Source organism: Lithobates pipiens, unplaced genomic scaffold, assembly GCF_037356315.1.
Source record: "Lithobates pipiens isolate NorthernLeopardFrog02 unplaced genomic scaffold, aLitPip1_a1.2 Scaffold_1, whole genome shotgun sequence".
NCBI classification, from domain to species: Eukaryota; Metazoa; Chordata; class Amphibia; order Anura; family Ranidae; genus Lithobates; species Lithobates pipiens.
In genome coordinates, this window is record NW_027507685.1 from 58,746,425 (window position 1) to 58,766,499 (window position 20,075).

General features: G+C 45.6%; 1 protein-coding gene across 1 annotated transcript; it reads right to left on the reverse strand.

Moving 5' to 3' along the window:
- Positions 1-1,483: 1,483 nt before the first annotated feature.
- Positions 1,484-16,885, reverse strand: LOC143987181 (uncharacterized). Its single transcript, XM_077485759.1, has 4 exons — positions 15,172-16,885; positions 13,642-14,343; positions 1,952-2,047; positions 1,484-1,825 (listed from the first exon to the last, which is right to left on the reverse strand). Exons 1-4 carry the CDS (start codon positions 16,837-16,839, stop codon positions 1,484-1,486), a joined length of 2,808 nt encoding a protein of 935 aa, XP_077341885.1. The 5' UTR covers positions 16,840-16,885.
- Between the last annotated feature and the right edge of the window lie 3,190 nt (positions 16,886-20,075).

The following is a 20,075-nucleotide window of genomic DNA, read 5'->3' on the forward strand; positions in this document are numbered from 1 at the left end:
TTGAAAATCTCTGGAGAGATATGAAAATGGCTGTGCACTGATGCTCCCCATCCAACCCGGTGGAGCTTGAGAGGTCCTGGAAAGAAGAATGGGAGAAACTGCACAAAAAGGGGGTACCAAGCTTTTAGTTTCATCCTCAAAAAGACTTGAGGCTGTAATTGGTGCCAAAGGTGCTTTAACAAAGTATTGAGCAAAGGCTGTGAATAGTTATGTACATGTGATTTTTTTCATTTTTTATTTTTAATAACTTTGCAAAGATTTCAAACAAACTTCTTTCACATTGTCATTGTGTCAGAGATCAGTGGCTAAGGAGACCAGACCAGATCAGGGAACTGAGACCAAACAATCATTAAAGTGATTTTTATTTTCAGTGAAACACACTAATAGACATACACAGCAACCAGTGGTGGTTCTTGGCAGCCCGGTAATCAGCATAGTCCAGAGGGGCGGCAGCCCCAGAATCAGCAGGCTGGGCAGTGGGCACAGGATCAATAGGCTGGGCAGCAGGCACATCAGATTGGATAGCAGCCTTAGAACCAACATAGTCCAGCGGGGGAACAGCAGCAGCCTGGGAACCAGTATAGTCCAGTGGGGCAGTGGCAGCCCAGGAGCCAGCATAGTCCAGCGGGGCAGCATCAGCCCGGCAACCAGCCACAGCAACCTTGGCAACAGATGGCAGATCACTTGCGGTAGGCTTGAAAACACATGGAATTATGGAGGTGGGATGGACACCATAAGGCGGCAGCATAGAGGGGGCATGGACACCATCAGCAGGCAGCAGCATGGAGGGGACATGGACACCATCCACAGGCAGCAGCATGGAGGGGGCATGGACACCATCTGCAGGCAGCAGCATGGAGGGGCATGGGCACCATCAGCAGGTGACAGCATGGAGGGTGCATGAACACCATCAGCAGGTGGCAGCATGGAGGGGGCATGGACGCCATCAACAGGCAGCAGCATGGAGGGGGCATGGACACCCTCAGCAGGCGGCAGCATGGAGGGGGCATGGACACCATCAGAAAGTGGCAGCATGGAGGAGGCATGGACATCATCAGCAGGTGGCAGAATGGAAAAGGCATGGATATCAGCAAGCAGCAGCATGGAGGAGGCATGGACAACAGCAAGTGGCAACATGGGGGAGGCATGGACATCAGCAGGCGGCAACATGGGGAGGCAGGGACATCAGCAGGGGACAACATGGAGGAGGCAAGGACATCAGCAGGCAGCAAAGTGAAAGAGGCCTGGATCACATCGGCAGCAGTCATCAACGTGGAGGAGGACTGGACACCATCAGTAGGCAACATCGATAGGGGCACAGTTGTAAGAGCAGGAGAAAAGTTTTGTTTCTTTTTGGGCTTGGATACTGGAGTTCTGCATGTAATTGCATTGTGCTGACCAGAGTGTACTGCTGATTGAAAAGTAGTACCATAACAGTACTGGGGAGAATAGAGGGAAGAGTAGCAAAAGTACAGGAAGAGGCCTAAGGCATTGCTATGGGTAACAGTACTGCAGGGGGAGATTTCAGTGGATTGCTTTCAGAGAAAGTGTTGTTATTAGTGGCAGGGTACTGATTTACAGGAGGTAATGAACAGTCAGTAGCAGCTGCGGTTGCTAAGGGTAACAGAGGAAGAGATTCTTGATCTTTAGCAGCAGATCTGACCTTATGTGACTCATCTAGCACTGAGGCTATGATCTCTGACCAAGCTTGTTTCAGAGGGTGAACTAAAGTCAGTTTGTCTCTACCTTGCTCACATTGCTCAATTAAACAGTGCACAGAAGCAATAATATCCAACACCCCCTGTTGTGAATAGACTGAATACTGCTGGAAAAAATAAACTGCACAATGTTTTAGCAACCACTCCAAAAATCCAGCCTGGTACATAGTAAATGGAGGGGAGAAAAAATCATGGCCCTGAGAGGTAAACTGAAATAGTAGCTCAGAACATACCTGAAACAAAGGTTGTACTTCACTAAGTGAAAATCTGTCCTCAACAACTAAAGCTTGTGCAGTCAGAATTCCCAACAGCCCCTCCTCAGTGAGATCCTGTCAAAAATCTTTATCATCAAATGCAAGTTGCACACAGCAAATAACCTTCACTCTATGCATCTTGACAAAGATATTGTCAGGACTGGTTTAGCCCTTGCTTCTCTGGGCTGGCTGCTCAGTTGGCGGCTAATTGCCAGCTCTCATCTCTCTCCACAGTCACCCAGCTGTTCCTGATCCTACTCGTATGACCTGCCTACTTAAAGCTGTCCAGCTCACTTCATCTCTGCCTTCGACTTGATCACATCACAAGACTGGCTTTCTGACATCCCTTCTGGCTCCTTACCCTGCTTGCTGTTACTCCACTTGGATCCCTGACTTCTGGCCTGGCTGATTACCCGATCTGGTTATTAAACTCTGGACTGGCTGATTACTCGATCCGGTTACTGGACTCTGGCTATGCTTTGACTACGCTTACTCTATTTACCTTTTTATTTTTTATTAATAAACAAGTGTGATTTAATTGTACTTCTATCGTGGTCTGGATCATGGTTTCTGACAGATATGCAAGAAAGTCCAAATCACATGTGGACAATGTCACCCCTGTGTGGCTAACACTATTTGGTCAGTGATGTAAGATCTACTTAACTGAGGGTGATATAGTGGGCCACTGTATGTGGTTAATAACCTGTGAAGTCCATAAAATAATCCTGTGTGGGATCAGTCCTTATGTATCCAGCTTGAAATGAGAGTGAAATGGTGGCTTATACGCAGGGCTCAAGTCCTGCGGGAACGCATGGGAACGGAGTTCCTGTACTTTTTCCACAACAGGAACTCAGTTTCCGTTAGCAGCTAGTCCTGCAAGACTTTGAAGTATACGAGCTGTGTGGTAGGTGCTACACATCAGGTAACTGCTGATAAGAGATTGTATTTAGTCAGACCTCTCGTGATTCGCTCCTCCTCGCTAGCCCCTCCTGATTTTCTGTCTCCTCATCCCCCCCCCCCAGTCTCCTGCATACTTACTCTGTGTGTCCCACTGAATCCCCCCCCCCCTCTATCTTCAGTGCCATATGATGAGAGAACCCAGAGGAGGAGCACAGCTATTCTGCTCACAGGACATGCAGGGAGAGAGGTGAGCTGTGGGAGGAACATCAGTTTGGAGTGGTAAGCTGAGCACAATACCTGGCAAAGTTTAATGCCAGGGGGGAAGTTTATGTGGAAATATGTGAAGGGTCGGAATAGCAGCGAGTGTGTGTTGGAGCCCTGCAGAGTTTGCAGCCCCCCAAGCTAACATACATCTCCTAAGCAGGAACACATCACTATCTCCCCAAGCATTCTGTCCAGATAATGTGCAGTTAATTTATGACCTTTCCGTTTAACCCTGTGTTATCCAAACTCTGTTCAGTGAAAAGTGTAAACTCACCAATATAAACACTCTATATACAAAATTAAATTTCCCAATAAAGATCAGAACATGATGTTCACATTTGCATGGAAGCACAATTGAATGAATGCTGATTATTCAGAGAATTACTGTATTTATGTTTATTGAGGATTGTTTTTTTCTTATGTACTAACAGTTAATCTTCATACACACAATACAAAAATTGGATGGAAAATACCACTTTTAAAGCGTTCGTGCATATGATATATCATTTTTTCCCCAGGACTTGACCTCTGCTTATACAGTAAGCATCAAATAGAACTGGAAAACTCCCAGGGAGGGATGTCCTTGTTATCATATATAGTGCTCTTATGGTTCAATAGGAAGGCATCTGCTGTTCTCCTTTAATTGGCAAGTGAATTGCATATGAAAACTTCTCCAGCTGTGTAATGTGTGGTTTATCATTGCGCAGTGTGGGAGCCATCAGTGCAATTTGAAGAGAAACAAAAAGCCATTTAACACTCAAGGTAAGGAAATGTACTTAGCCATCCATGTGGATCTTGAAAAGTCCAAGCTGTGTTTGTGGCAATAAAGGTATATCAGTCCATATCCAGGATAATGTCAGCCCCTTAAAGGAATGGAGGAGATAGAAAAGAAGGTATATCAAAGGCTGGCTGCATGGGAACAAGGCAGAAGCCTAACCGGTATCGATTGACACGCCAGCTACTTCAGAGGCAACTGTCACCTTTCCATGTGAGGGATGTCTTTAAATGGCCACTTTTGGCGACAAAACGTAAATAAAACATTTTGCATCCAATGTAAATAAATGTTATGACGTAAAAACGTCACGTTGCCGCGCATGTGAAGTAAGTATAGCGGCTCCTACAACATCAAAGGGACACCAAGAGGCAAAACAAACAACATTGTCTCCCAATTCCAGCACAAAACTTATGAAGTAAGGATACAAACTAAAGTACAATATATAGAACAATGGGATATTGTATACAGATCCATATAATTATTCTAGATGCTCAAGTAGTGATAATATATACAGTGTGTCAGATCACTTTAAAGGTTCCCAAACTATTACAAAATATGTAATGGTATGATTACACAAGCAGGAGAGACAGCTGTCAAGGACCAAGCACCCTAAGTTATATGCACAAGAGGGAACTTAGATTAGGAACAGAACAAAAGACAAGTTATCATTCAAACCTGGGGGGTGAACTGCCCCCAGTTCACAAATCCAGGATGTTTCTCTCTGTAGGATAATTTGATTAAAGTTACCTCCTCTGGGGTTGGGATTTACCACCTCCAACACCCAGCATTTGAATGAAGAATTGTCTTTATTTAGATTGAAACATACATGTCTGGCTATAGGTGCCTTTACAGTAGATGGCATGTAGCAATGTCACATATGTGACCCTGGAGCCTTCTCTTCTCTATCCTTATTGTATTTTCAATATAATAAGCTCCACATATACATGTCAGAACATAGATAACACCTGATGTATTGCAATTGGCTTGTCCCTTGCATTTCAGGACTTTGTCATTTGGCAAAGTAAGGGAATTGCCTTCAGCCATATACCTACAGGATTTGCAGGCACTGCATCTCTTCATGCCCCCACAGGTGCCATGAGTAGAGGGGGGACAAAAAATATAACTATGTACAGTATAAGTAAGTAATTTAATGAATGATCTCTTCTGTAAATGAACTGTGGACGATTTGGTACCAATTTTCTGACAGCATCATCATCAGTCAGCAGGTACATATATCCCTGACCCTTGGTACCGCTTCCTAAGTTGTAAATGTATTTTAATATTGGGTGTCCTGTCCTTGTCGGTACCTGTTTGTCTAAAAATTAAAGCTTCCCCATCGCTGTCTCTGGCTCCCTGATAGGCATTAATCAACCAACTCCTCCGATAGCCACGTAGAATCAATTTCTGTCTCGCATTTTTTGCCTACTAAAGCAAAACTGACATTTACAAAAAAATGCTGTTTAAATCTATGCCAAATTACAGCTTCAGCTGCTTTATTTATGTTTGTAAACAAAAGGCAGAGATTCCTTTCATCTATACCGGACCCTTATTCTCGTTGAGGATCTGAAATAAATATTAATGGGGGACCGCAACACAAAAAAAGCATTAGGTTTCCTCTTGCACTTTTTCCCCATGTTGATGAGGACCCCAAACTTTTTCCCATTGGAGGTCTGCAGGCGAGGGACTTATCAGAGAGTCTTAAAGTCCCATTTAACAATAAGGGACACCCGTCCTATGTGAATCAGTTAGGGGTACATAGACAAAAAAACAAACACAAAAAGTAAACAGTAAATAAAGGCACATAAACAGTTTTTGACAAGTCATTTAATAAACAAAAATAAATCAACAAATAAAAGTACCATGACGTACATCCATCATCGTCACCTTGTCCAGCAATGCAGATTCACATCAATTATTATGAATAACGTCTGCCAACAGACACATCTGACCATGTTGCTGACTCATGCCAAATGATATCTCCCAGGAAGCCATTGCTTAAAGTATACAAAGGAATGAAGTCTCCCCGCATTTGGTCAATTTCATTACCTAAATTTGGCCATATGTGGTCAGTGATGTCATGCTGTCTCTGCACTTTTGTTTAAATGACTGGTGATTCCCAGGCCAGTAAATAAGTGGCATCACTTGGGGGGGTTTCTTATTAGATACATAAGTAATCCTTTCAAATATATTGATATTGATGGCAAACGAATAAACAGATAATCTTGTTCAGTAAATTCTGGTGAATTAAAGCTAGTTTTAGTAATATTACAATGTTTTTTTTACTTTTCAGAGCTTATATTATGGGAAAAGTATTAATTTAGGTGTAAGAGGATTTGTAAACGTAGTATTTCATTTTAAAAACAATGTGCTTAGAGTCAATATGTGTTCTCCAGTAAAGGAAGCAAGAGTTATTGAGTGTCTTGTCCTCCTGACATGGAAGGTTTGCACTTGGGTGCAATGGTTCTGTTTAACAACAAAAAGCTCTGCTAAGAAAAAAAAAAATGTGTAATGCCCCGTACACACGAGAGGGATTAAGTCTGACAGACCTCCAAAGGAGTTCCGCCGGAGTTCCGACGGAGTTCTGGCGGACTTTTCGACCGAACGGACTTGACCACACACCATCACACCAAACTCCGACGGAGTCGAACGTGATGACGTACGACTGGATTCGACGTAGGAAGTTCCTAGACAGTAGCCAATAGCTGCCCTAGCGTCGGTTTTAGTCCGTCGGAGTAGCACACACACGAGCGGATTTTTCAAAGGGGACCGGGTCCGGCGGAGTTCCGTCGGGAAAATTTAAAGCATGCTTCATTTCTAAAGTCCGTCAGACTTTAGCTTCGCTAAAGTCCGTTGCAGCCCACACACGATCGGATAGTCCGCCGGACTCAGTCCGTCGGAGTTTGGATGTCGAAAAGTCCGCTCGTGTGTACGGGGCATTACGCTTCCTTTAGAAGCATGAGCAAACAGCATTTTGAGAAGTTGTAGGGAACTTTGTATTTGGAAGGAATTCACTGGTTAAGAGTCAATGGTTGCCAACTGTAATACCTATTGAAGCACACTGTGCAGTTATAAATTTTCTCTCTGTCTTCAGAAGCTTCCCCTATATTATTTGTATGGCTACTGAATTCCTTTAAGTAAAGTTAACCTAAAGTGTCAATAAATCCATCTGATTTAAAGTGAAACTAAAGATAACATTTTTTTTTTTTTTACCTTAATGCATTCTTTTCTTTTCTTTTTTCTATTTCTCTGCACCTCCCCCTTCCTTGTGTGAAGGGATTATAAAGGGGAGAATAGACCCAGCACTTTGCGTGGCTGCATCTCTTCTCCCTCAGCACTGGAACAGCAGCAGCCATTGGTTTCTGCTGCTGTCAATCAAATGCAGTGAGGAGGAAGTAGGGGGCGGGGCTAAGTTCCGCTGTGTAGGTCTGTGGAGCACGGCTCCATAGACACACAGATCAGAAGCGCACAGAGCAGGTAAGTATAACATATTCGTTATTTTACGGAAAAATAATTGACGTTAGTAACACTTTAAGTGTCATTAAACCCAGACTATGGAAACGAGTATGAGCATTTATTTTGTGTAGAGAAAAAAATATACCTGGTTGATCCTGCCTTCAGCTCCCATGAACAGCTTCTCTGTGCCCCCACTGAAGATTAAGATTGTGTAGACCAGCTGGTGTCCTCTACAGAGCATGCTCAATTTCCCTTCAAAGCTCTTAATTTCCTTACCTTTCCTTACCTGTGCAGCCCACATGATTATAGAGTCACACATGTGAGTGTATACATTGTGTTAAATCACAATCCCCTCCCTCCTCCTCCATGTCCTCCTATTGTTAAATGCTATGGGGTGGGATATAGTATGCTGATCGATTACATTCAAAAAAGTAACCCACAAAAATGGTCCGTTTAAATATAAATCAGTATTAAATATACTGTATCACATGTAATTGCAAATACCTGTAAAGTAAAAAAGAGCCCTAGATGCAGATGCCAACTGAACAAAATGAAAGCTATCATCTTTATCTCTGACTACACCAAATTAATGCACAAAAAATACACATTCGATGTTAAATAAAGATTTATAGGGCGCTGTAAAACAGTTATGAATAATCTCATTTGAATTGTTCTTCTGAAACTGTTTTTTCTTATGCCGCGTACACACGATCAAACAATCCGGTGGAAAAGTCCGGCAAACTCAAGTCCGCCAAACAATCCCCCCGTGTGTAGCCTCCGGCATACTTTTTTGACCCGAAAGTACGGCGGACTTAGAATGCCGTGTTGCACTCCAATCTTCCCGCCGGACTCCCATTTCGGCGGACAATCCGGCCGTGTGTATGCCAGTCCGCCGTACTTTTGAAATGAGCAGACCTTTCCCGCCCGGAGAAAACTCTGCGGGTCTCCAGGTAGGCGGGGCCCGCGAGGGAGATGTCGCTGGCCCCGCCGCCTGGTATGGACTTAAAGGGGAGCCCCAACGCCGAAAAAAATCGGCGTAGGGTCCCCCCCAAGTCCACAACAGACCCTTGCCGGAGCACGCTACCGGCCAGGAAAGGGGGGGGGGCGAGCGAGCGCCCCCCCCCTCCTCAGCCGTACCAGGCCGCGTGCCCTCAACATGGGGGGTGTCTTGGGGAAGGGGGGGCCACGCGGCACTCATTCACATAGGGTGGGGGGCTGGTATCCGGGGGCCCCCTTATTAAAGGGGCCTCCCGGATTCCGATAAGCCCCCCGCCCACAGACCCCGACAACCAACGGCCAGGGTTGTCGGGAAGAGGCCCTTGTCCTCATCAACATGGGGACAAGGTGCTGTGGGGTGGGGGGGCCGCGCAGCCCCCCCTTCCCCAAGGCACCCCCCATGTTGAGGGCACGCGGCCTGGTACGGCTGTGGAGGGGGGCGCTCGCTCGCCCCCCTTTCCTGGCCGGCCGGGTAGCGTGCTCGGACAAGGGTCTGTTGTGGCCTTGGGGGGGACCCCCACGCCGATTTTTTCCGGGGTTGGGGTTCCCCTTTAAGTCCATACCAGGCGGCGGGGCCAGTGACGTCTCCTTCACGGGCCCCGCCTACCTGGAGACGCGCTCGAAATGAGCGGACTTTTCTCTACGTGTGTGGGTGAGTCCGCTCATTTCAAAAGTAGGGCGGATAGTACGGTGGACTTAGTACGCCGTATTAGTCCGCTCAAAAAGTGCCGTGTGTGGGCAAGTAGCCCGTTCAGAAAGTCCAACGGACAGTCTGGCGGGAAGTCCGCCAGACTAAGTACGTCGGACATACCGCTACGTGTGTACGCGGCTTTAGTCATGCGATTGGCACAGCATCAATCAGGGCTAGCCAGACACAGACTCACACTGTAGGGAGCATACATCAGCGAAACAATAAGCCCCTCCCAAAGATCTTTTCCTGCAGATGCCAGAAAACAGGGAAAAATCATGTGACCACACAACAGCACTGCAGGAATAAGGTACTTAGAGGATTAAAAAGGCAAAAAAACTAAATACAGAGGCATTATACATATGACTTATGTGAATGAATTATGGCAATTGACACTTTTCTGTTTATATCCCTTTAAAAACTCTCAGTACATGCTTTTATTATATGCTGTTCATACTTAGTCACCATGCAATTCGTTTTCTGTATTCTGCAAAAAACCTGGTTGATCTTACTGTTCACTGGACCTCCCTCCTTGAAAAAAAGAAGCAAGAAGGTGGGACTTTGGGTGAAGCACGTGGTAGCAGTTGAATACAGTGGTGGACGTCTGATCTCTGGACCCAGTGAGATAGCTAAGAGATTTGGAGAATATTATTCTTCGTTATACAACTTGTCACTACCCCAAGTACCCCGGGCTAAAATGGAGGAGTATCTATCTGCAGCAGGCCTATGTAGACTCTCCTCCACGGAACGAAGTAGACTGGAAGCCCCTATAACGATAGAGGAATTAAATGCAGTAATGAAAACAGTCAAACAGGGGAAAGCACCGGGGCCAGATGGATTTTCAATCCAGTATTATAAGAGTTTCCTCCCAATCTTAGGTACGCATATGTTAAAGGCCTTTAATGCGATCGGCCAAGCCACGGCCCTCCCACAAGATGCACTTAGAGCGCATATCTCGGTAATTCCAAAGGAGGGGAAGGACCCCGCGGAGTGTGGGAGTTACCGGCCTATTTCATTGCTAAACTGTGACTTGAAGCTGTTTACCAAACTGCTATCTTCCCGCCTCCAACCATTATTAAACCAACTGGTACATAGAGATCAAGTAGGGTTTATCCCTACTAGGGAGGCGAGAGACAACACGGTTAAGGTACTCAACCTGGTCCACTATGCCAATCAAACTAGAACACCCTCTATCTTTCTAAGTACAGATGCAGAAAAAGCATTTGATAGGGTGAATTGGGGGTTTATGTTTGAAGTACTGAGGCATATGGGACTAGGTGAGCATATGATAAAGTGGATATCTGGAATATACTCCTCCCCGCAAGCTCTGGTGAAAGTTAATGGGGTACTCTCAGAGCCGATTAAAATCTCAAACGGAACACGGCAAGGGTGCCCACTCTCTCCTATGCTGTTTGCCCTCTCATTAGAACCGTTATTGAATAAAATTAGACTAAATCCAGATATTAGAGGTCTGCAAGTTAGAGATAGGAGCTATAAAATCTCTGCCTATGCAGATGATCTGCTGTTTTCACTGGTTAACCCACATATCTCACTGCCAAATTTAATGGAGGAAATAGAAGAGTATGGAGCATTAGCAAATTTTAAAATTAACTATTCAAAGTCAGAGGCAATGGGGGTAGCTCTGCCCCGGGAAAAACAACAAGTGTTACAACCCAATTTTAAATTTAAATGGGTAAGGACGGCCTTAAAATTCCTGGGCACATTGATCCCAGTAAAGATAGAGGAGACTTTTAAGATGAACTTCCCCCCGCTCCTTACGGCAGTCAGAACATTGTTAGAGAAATGGCAATTGGGACGGCATTCATGGTTTGGTCGCTGTAATTCCATCAAAATGAGTATTTTGCCAAAATTTCTGTATATATTACAGGCTTTACCGATACAAATCCCACCTGGTTTCTTCCGTAAAATAGACACGGTTTTTACGAAATTTATTTGGGCAGGTAAGCGACCGAGGATCAGTAGAAACCGAATGATTATGCTAAAAAAAGACGGAGGCTTAGCAGTACCAGATTTACTTAAATATTATAAAGCAGTTCATATTGGGAGGATTATTGACTGGTGCCGACATACAGAATTTAAGATATGGATAGAATTAGAGCAAGAAATGTGTACAGTACCTCTTCGAAGAGCGATCTGGTGCTATACAAAATTACCGGAATCTAAAAACACCCTCTTATAGGTCCAACACTGCAAATAGGGTTTAAAATTAGTCAGAACCCACAATTTTCATCAGCACAATCCCCATTAGTTCCGGTGCTAGGCAACCCCAGTTTTGAACCAGGAATGGAGAGGAGGGACTTTAAGAGTTTGTGGGATAGGGGGTAGGGCAGGTATCACATTTTCTGCAATCTAATTCCTGGCCGACAGTGACCATACTGACTCAACAGGGGGGCCAATTTGAAGTGAAGGATTGGCAGGCAATGCAGCTACGGCACTTCTTTGAGTCACTAGTGTGACGAACGCTGGTGTCAGATCCCTGCCCTCCTCGCTAACTGGCGACAAAGGACCGGCCAACCTAACACAACGCTGTCACTTACGTAACAATGCCACACTCAGCTGCACCCAGCACAAAGATTTTCCAGCTTGCGGGACCACAATCTAGGTGCAGGCAGCCTGAGAGCGATTGTCACTGGGCTAATTACACAATTAACCCTTTAACTGCCACCACCCCCGTTTAAAAGACAGAGCCGGGGGGACTCGTAATTTAAGCAATACCAATTATAAGTTTAGAATAAGCGCCTGCAACACACACTGCCACCACAGACAGGTCTGCTCAGTGCCTTACTCTACCACAGTAGCGCCCTTTTAAGAGACAGGTTCGTTTATAGTTTGCATCAAGAGCTTTAAAGACAAGGTTAACACTTTTCAACATAAGGATTTATTATGAAAAGGTCAAGGTTGGTGCGAATAAAACATTTACAGAAAAAGGATGTTTCAAAAAATAAAGACAATATACAGCCACAAAGAAATAAGGTAGAATTGGGAAGGAAGTATACTTGCAATTAATGTCCAAGAGTTGATCAGAGTTCAATCGATGAGCAAAGGTAATCGGTTCTCAACTTGGCAGATGTTCCTGCTTGGATGGTAAAAGGAGAACTGCCTATTGCCTTGGCCTCTCCTCTTTTCTGTCAAATCAAAGGGGGTGTTGACAGCGACCAGTGACCAATCGTCTGGTCATCTTGTTTAGGGGTTGGTTGCTGGGAGGTGTCTACACTCATGACCCTGTCCCAGGTACACTTTATGATACATATTCATATCTCTGCCTCTCTATTGTTTATAGACTGCAGATATCCATTTTAGTGATCAGCATGATATTTGCTTCAAAACAAGTCCACACATGACAGGTTTCCCATTTCAGGGTTACCTAGGAGCCGTAAGGGGTCCCAGTGGCTTCCCATATGACCTGACATAGGGGTGTTTGGACTTGAAATGTTAGAAATTATCCGAGGAAACCAAATATATCCATATTATGGCTGTGCTATGATGGCTTTGAAAGTTATAAAAAATGTTAACGTTTCAACACGTTACTAATCTGTTTGCACGCTATCTTGTTGGAAGTATTTACGACGAGGATCTGTTAGTTCTCTGAATGGAGAAAGTGACAGTTTTACGACAGGCCGCAATATCTTGCCAGGCAACTTGAGCCTTGTTTATTTGACCTGGCCTGGTTCTGTTTTCTCTGCTTTCCTTTTGAAGATGTTAAAAGCTTTTGGAATTCCTAAGACGAGGGAGGGGGGAGTTTTTACAGATGTAAGTAAGTTTACAAGGAAGCCAAACTGTCATGGCTGCGTTCCACACAAAATGGCAACTAGTTACAATATATCCTGGCTCAGACGTGATATCGTTACACCTCCCTCCTTAGGTGGTTGCATGGGAGGGAACTACAATTTCCCTCCTGACGCAACCGACTCTTGCAGGCTCGGCTTGTCGCGACAGCCCATCAGCATTGGCATGGGTGCTGCCTTTTTTATGCTGGATGGTGAAATCGTATTGCTGAAGAATTAAGCTCCACCGAAGTAGTTTGCCATTCTCCCCAGCCACACGATTTAGCCAGCTCAAGGGATTGTGATCTGTGATCACAGTGAAGTGCCGTCCATAAAGGTACGTTTGTAACTTCTGGAGAGCCCACACGATCGCAAGACACTCCTTTTCAATCGTGGCGTATGCTACTTCCCTGGGAAGCAGCTTTCGGCTCAGGTAGAGGATGGGATGCTCCTCTCCGGCATCATCCACCTGGCTCAGGACTGCACCCAATCCATAGGCAGAAGCATCAGTCTGCACTAGGAAACGGCGGGTGAAGTCTGGAGCCTGTAGCACAGGAGCGCGGGCCAGCGCCTCCTTTAAGGCCTGAAATGCCTTCTCACATTCTGGTGTCCAAGACACCACCTTGGGCAGTTTCTTTTTGGTTAGGTCAGTCAGAGGTTTAGCCAGGCTACTATAGTTACATACAAACTTCCTATAATAGCCAGCGGTCCCCAAGAAAGACATAACCTGCTTTTTGGTTTGGGGGGTAGGCCATGCCAGGATGGCATCAACCTTCCCTGTCTCGGGTTTCAGGGTACCTCTTCCTACCCGGTGTCCCAAGTACTGCACATCGGTCATGGCAATCTGACACTTACTGGGTTTGACGGTCAGATTGGCAGCTGTCAGTTGGTCCAGGACCTGTGACAGGTGCACCAGGTGTTCTTTCCGCACAATTTCCAGCAGCGTCTCCATTTTATCCCTGAACGTTAGGACGTAATCTACACCAGAGACCTCTGGGTCGGCAATCTTGCCCTCCCAGTTCTCGCAGATTAGATTCAGGGGCCCTCTTACCCTCCGTCCGCACAGAAGTTCAAATGGCGAAAAGCCTGTGGACTCCGGAGGCACCTCTCTGTAAGCAAACAGCAGACGAGGCGGATATCGTTTCCAGTCCTTGCCCTGAGAGTGCACAAAGGTGCGCAACATTTGTTTTAAAGGGCCATTGAAGCTCTCGCACAAGCCGTTGGTTTGTGGGTGATAAGGACTGGCCCTGATATGCGTCATCTGTATTTTCTGACAGAGAGCTTGCATCAAGTCAGACACAAACTGAGGGCCTTGATCGCTAATGAGCTTGGCTGGGAATTCCACTCTTGTGAAGATTCCCAGCAGAGCATCAGCGACCTTGTCTGTCCGGAGGCAGGAGAGAACCACCGCCTCTGGATAACGCGTGGCATAGTTGACAACTGTAAGGATATAACGTTTGCCTGAACTGCTAGGGATGGCCAAAGGCCCAACGATATCCACTGCCACCCTCTTAAAAGGTTCGTCAATCACAGGCAAAGGTTTTAGTGGAGCCCTGTGGACATCCCCTACCTTGCCAACTCGCTGGCAGGTAACACAGGACCGACAGTAGTCAGCTATGTCAGCAAGCATCCTGGGCCAATAAAAGTTATGTACCAACCGCCCTCTGGTCTTAGTGATCCGCAAGTGCCCTGCGAGGGGAATCTCATGGGCCACTTTTAGCAGCGGTCCCCTAAATTGACTGGGTACCACCAGCTGTCTGTCACCTATGTCAGCCTCATTCCCCTCTGCAAGCAAACTTTCTCTATACAGTTTCCCTTTGTCCCAGTAGACCTTTTGTTTGTCATTCTCTGCAGGGGGGCGATCAGCTAGACTTCTGAGCTGTGCTAGTGTTTGTTCTGGCTGCAGTGCTGTTTCAAAGGCAGGACCACAACTCTCAGCCAGCAGTCCTGTGGCAAACGAGGACGGCTGCTGAGGCTCAACAGAGGTGGAGTCCACTGGGTCAGAACAGGGAGAGGGCCCCGAGACCTCCTCCTGCTGTTCTGCGATCAGTGCCTGCACCTCGGCTGCCTTTGCAGCACTGCGAGTGACCACTAAGACTGGCAATACATCATCATCATCATCATCATCATTATCGTCATCATTGTCATCATTGTCATCATCATCACATTTAACCTTTATCAGTTCAGCAACATTGGAACATACATCAGGTACCTTCACTAGCAAGGGGATCTCCTCTCCTGTCTCTGAAGGAGGACCTTGCACTTCAACTCCACCCTCCCCCTCCCTCTGTCCATCCACAGGTTGCCCAGATATTACCCCAACATCTGTAAACAGTACCTTGGTAGGTCCAGAAGGTTCCGTGGGAGCATCCTGGGTGCTCTTAGCAGGGGCATAGTAAGAAAAAAGGGTACCTAAATCAGAACCCAACAACACAGCAGTGGGGATCTCCTCAGAGACACCCACCTCTCTCATCCCACTTCCGGCACCCCAATCCAGGAAAACATAGGCACGAGGTACATGGGAACAGGTTCCCCCAACTCCAGTCAGGGAAAGGTACTTCTCTGGGATGATGTCTGTTTCTTCTATCACCTCTGGTCTGACCAAAGTGACTTCGGCTCCAGTGTCACGAAAGCCTGTTACAGTTCGTTGGCCTACAATGACTGGCTGCAAGTTGACATTGGTTCCTGGAGGTTTTCCACCGACGAGCAGCACAGCAGAAGGGTTGCTGGCCGGATGGCCAGGGGTTGTCGTCTTCTTCTGCTCAGGGCACTGTGTCCGGAGATGTCCGCTTTTCCCACAGTTATAGCATTTGCGGTTGTCAGTCACAAAGGCTTTGGCCCCAGGAGCTGCAGGTTCCGGCCGCTGAGGAACTTGGTTGGTAGGTAGAGGAGGGGTTGCCATGTGTGATTTCCCTCCTTTCCAGCCATTTGGAGGAGCCTTGCGATGGTCAGATACCCGAGAGTGGATATAGGTATCTGCCAGTTCTGCTGCTGCTTTGGCAGAGGTTGGCTTTCGCTCCAGCACAAACTGTCTGACGTCTGTAGGACAGATGTGCAAAAGTTGATCTTCAATCATAAGATCTTCCAAGGACTCAAAAGAATCGGCATTCAAGCCTTTAGTCCACTGCCGGAATGTGGTGCGTAAGCGACTTACCACATCCAGGTATGAGTCCCCAGGCCCCTTTTGCAAGGACCTAAAACGCTTCCGGTACACTTCCGGGGTTAGCTGAAACTTTTGGATGATTGCAGCCTTTAGGGCCTCATAATCACCGCCTTGCTCTTCTGACAGTTCAACATAAGCATCCAGGGCCTTGCCTCGTAGCCCTGGCGTCAGGTACCGGGCCCATTGTGCTGGGGGCAGATGGTACTGACGGCAAGTTTTTTCAAACGACAGTAGATACACGTCAATGTCACTGTCCTTTTCCATAACTGGAAATTTGGCTGCCGGGGTCACTGGCAGAGAGTCATCCCTGTGCTCTAGGGATCCGAGGTTCTGAACCTGTCGCTGCTGCTGGAGCCTAGCCATCTCCAGTTCGTGCCGACGATCAGCCTCCCTCTCAGCCTGGCGTTCCGCAGCCTCTCTCTCAGCCCTGCGTTCCGCAGCCTCTCTCTCAGCCTGACGCTCAAGGAACTGCAGGTACACCACAGGATCCATCTCCCTGAGGTGTTGTAGCGTTTCCTGCATTTGAGGACAGTCTATTCTGGTTCCAGGCAATCTGATGCTGGCCTGCTCCGGCGATGGCTTGGAGGTAACAATCCGTGGTAGTCCAGTGTCAGTCTCTGCATGCCCATCTGGTGAGGCCGCCTCTGAACCACTGGGCTCTGGAGTAGCGGAAACCCTTTCTGGTCCAGTTTCCCCCAGGTTCTGGTCTGCACGGATATCAAACTCATGTAGGGCATGTATCAAGCCATCACGGTTTTTGCCACCGACATCAATTCCTCTTTCTGTGCACTCAGCAGTCAGATCATTTTTGCTCATCTTTTTATATGCTGATAACCCAGACATGTTGCAAGCAGAAAAGATAGAACAGAAAGCAGAGATAGGAAGAAGGTGTAGAAAGGAGCTCTTGCTGTATATCTCTTTTTAAAAAACGTAAACAAAAAATAATGTGCACCAGCTTGTCTCTAAGGACTGTTTCCACAAAGGTTACACTCCTTCAGTGCAGAGCTAATTCCTAACAATGCACTGAATGCTCTTAATGCGAAACTATCCCGCTACGCTGCCAGCCAATATGTGACGAACGCTGGTGTCAGATCCCTGCCCTCCTCGCTAACTGGCGACAAAGGACCGGCCAACCTAACACAACGCTGTCACTTACGTAACAATGCCACACTCAGCTGCACCCAGCACAAAGATTTTCCAGCTTGCGGGACCACAATCTAGGTGCAGGCAGCCTGAGAGCGATTGTCACTGGGCTAATTACACAATTAACCCTTTAACTGCCACCACCCCCGTTTAAAAGACAGAGCCGGGGGGACTCGTAATTTAAGCAATACCAATTATAAGTTTAGAATAAGCGCCTGCAACACACACTGCCACCACAGACAGGTCTGCTCAGTGCCTTACTCTACCACAGTAGCGCCCTTTTAAGAGACAGGTTCGTTTATAGTTTGCATCAAGAGCTTTAAAGACAAGGTTAACACTTTTCAACATAAGGATTTATTATGAAAAGGTCAAGGTTGGTGCGAATAAAACATTTACAGAAAAAGGATGTTTCAAAAAATAAAGACAATATACAGCCACAAAGAAATAAGGTAGAATTGGGAAGGAAGTATACTTGCAATTAATGTCCAAGAGTTGATCAGAGTTCAATCGATGAGCAAAGGTAATCGGTTCTCAACTTGGCAGATGTTCCTGCTTGGATGGTAAAAGGAGAACTGCCTATTGCCTTGGCCTCTCCTCTTTTCTGTCAAATCAAAGGGGGTGTTGACAGCGACCAGTGACCAATCGTCTGGTCATCTTGTTTAGGGGTTGGTTGCTGGGAGGTGTCTACACTCATGACCCTGTCCCAGGTACACTTTATGATACATATTCATATCTCTGCCTCTCTATTGTTTATAGACTGCAGATATCCATTTTAGTGATCAGCATGATATTTGCTTCAAAACAAGTCCACACATGACAGGTTTCCCATTTCAGGGTTACCTAGGAGCCGTAAGGGGTCCCAGTGGCTTCCCATATGACCTGACATAGGGGTGTTTGGACTTGAAATGTTAGAAATTATCCGAGGAAACCAAATATATCCATATTATGGCTGTGCTATGATGGCTTTGAAAGTTATAAAAAATGTTAACGTTTCAACACGTTACTAATCTGTTTGCACGCTATCTTGTTGGAAGTATTTACGACGAGGATCTGTTAGTTCTCTGAATGGAGAAAGTGACAGTTTTACGACAGGCCGCAATATCTTGCCAGGCAACTTGAGCCTTGTTTATTTGACCTGGCCTGGTTCTGTTTTCTCTGCTTTCCTTTTGAAGATGTTAAAAGCTTTTGGAATTCCTAAGACGAGGGAGGGGGGAGTTTTTACAGATGTAAGTAAGTTTACAAGGAAGCCAAACTGTCATGGCTGCGTTCCACACAAAATGGCAACTAGTTACAATATATCCTGGCTCAGACGTGATATCGTTACAACTAGGTCCAGCAATAAACTACAAACGAGATCTAACTAGATTTGAAATATACTGTGAAGAGAAGGAACCTCTGTCTCGAACGATATCAAAGATATATACAATGCTCATAGCCCCCCCAGATAATTATGAGATGCCATGCTTTGCAAAGTGGGAAAGGGACTTAGACAGGACATTCTCATCAGATCAACGTCAGAAGATGATATACCTCTCGTTAAATACATCAATATGTACTAGAATTCAGGAATTAAATTATAAGTTGTTGACGAGGTGGTATTATACTCCATCGAAGCTCCAGAGGTTTTTCCCTGGAGCTTCAGATCAATGTTGGAGGTGCAACGGGGGTCGGGGGACTTTATTACATATTTTCTGGACATGTCCCAGGATCAAACAGTACTGGAGAGACGTGCAAAAAATTATGCAAAAATTTACAGAATATCGAATACTGGATGACCCGGATTTTTTTCTGTTGCACCTCTCACATATCCCAATAAGAAAATATAAGAGCTCGGTACTGTGTCACTTGGTTAATGAGGCCAAGGGATGTATTGCCCGCTCTTGGAAAGACTCTAAACCACCAACAATAGCAATTTGGTTAAATAATGTGAGGATGGTGGGGGCTGTGGAAGATTTAATATACTTGGCCCAAGACAGAAGTGAGCAGTACGCCAGGATATGGGCGGTATGGAATGCTTTTCTCTCTTCAGATGAGGGAAAGAAACTGCTGGGGAACAGGGAAAGATAAGGAAATCACCAGGTGGAGGGATTAAGAAATATGTATTCATGGGGGGCAGGAGGGGAAAAATTCTTTATTTATTTTTTTTATTTTTTCTAGGGGGGAGGGTAGGGTGGAAAAAATTAAAATAAAAGGAGGGAAAGTGGAATACTAAAGAACAGTAGAGATAAATAAGAAAGGGTCTTTAGGTATTCAAACCAGGGAAACAGTATCTTTTGGTAGAGATTAAAATGGGCTGTGAAATGATGAATGTCTGTATGTAATTATGAAGCTATGTGTAACTTGACTCTGTAACCTCCTTGAAGTTTAAATAAAGAATATATAAAAAAAAAGAATACAGTGGTGGGTATTAAAATATAAAATATTCTGTAGATACATATTTACATATGTTAATTTCCATATACATAGAAATACACACTAATTTATGATGTTGATTTCTAAAATAAATGGTAACTGGTAATAACATGGTTATAATAATTAATAGCATGATAAAATCACAGAATCCACCAAAATTCATAGTTGGGTAAACATATATTACAAAATTACATCTGCATTACCTATGGCCTTTCTGATCCCTGATATACTGTTAAACATGTAGTTGTATGACATCTGGTAGCTCGACGTGTTTCGTGGCTTATATGCTGCTCATCAGGATCAAGCACGTGATATATCTGAAATGGTAAATAGGTTGTCTATGCAAATTGGCTTGTATCAATATCGGGGAGGATAGGTTGAAAGCACCCCCTTAGAGATCACTTACAAGTATATGTGCGCTCGATGGCGCAATGTCAGGGACTATCAGCCAACCAAAGGCATCAGTGTCCAGAGCTGAGGAGGCATGTTCAGTGGCGACACCCATCAAATACAGCTCTACGGAC

Coding starts and splice junctions, on each gene's coding strand:
- LOC143987181 (XM_077485759.1), bottom strand. CDS start 16,839: ATGTCTGGGTTATCAGCATATAAAAAGATGAGCAAAAATGATCTGACT. Junction 14,344..15,171: donor AACCTTCTGGACCTACCAAG/GTACTGTTTACA, acceptor GAACCTTTTAAG/AGGGTGGCAGTGGATATCGT. Junction 1,826..1,951: donor AAGTACAACCTTTGTTTCAG/GTATGTTCTGAG, acceptor TATTTTTTCCAG/CAGTATTCAGTCTATTCACA.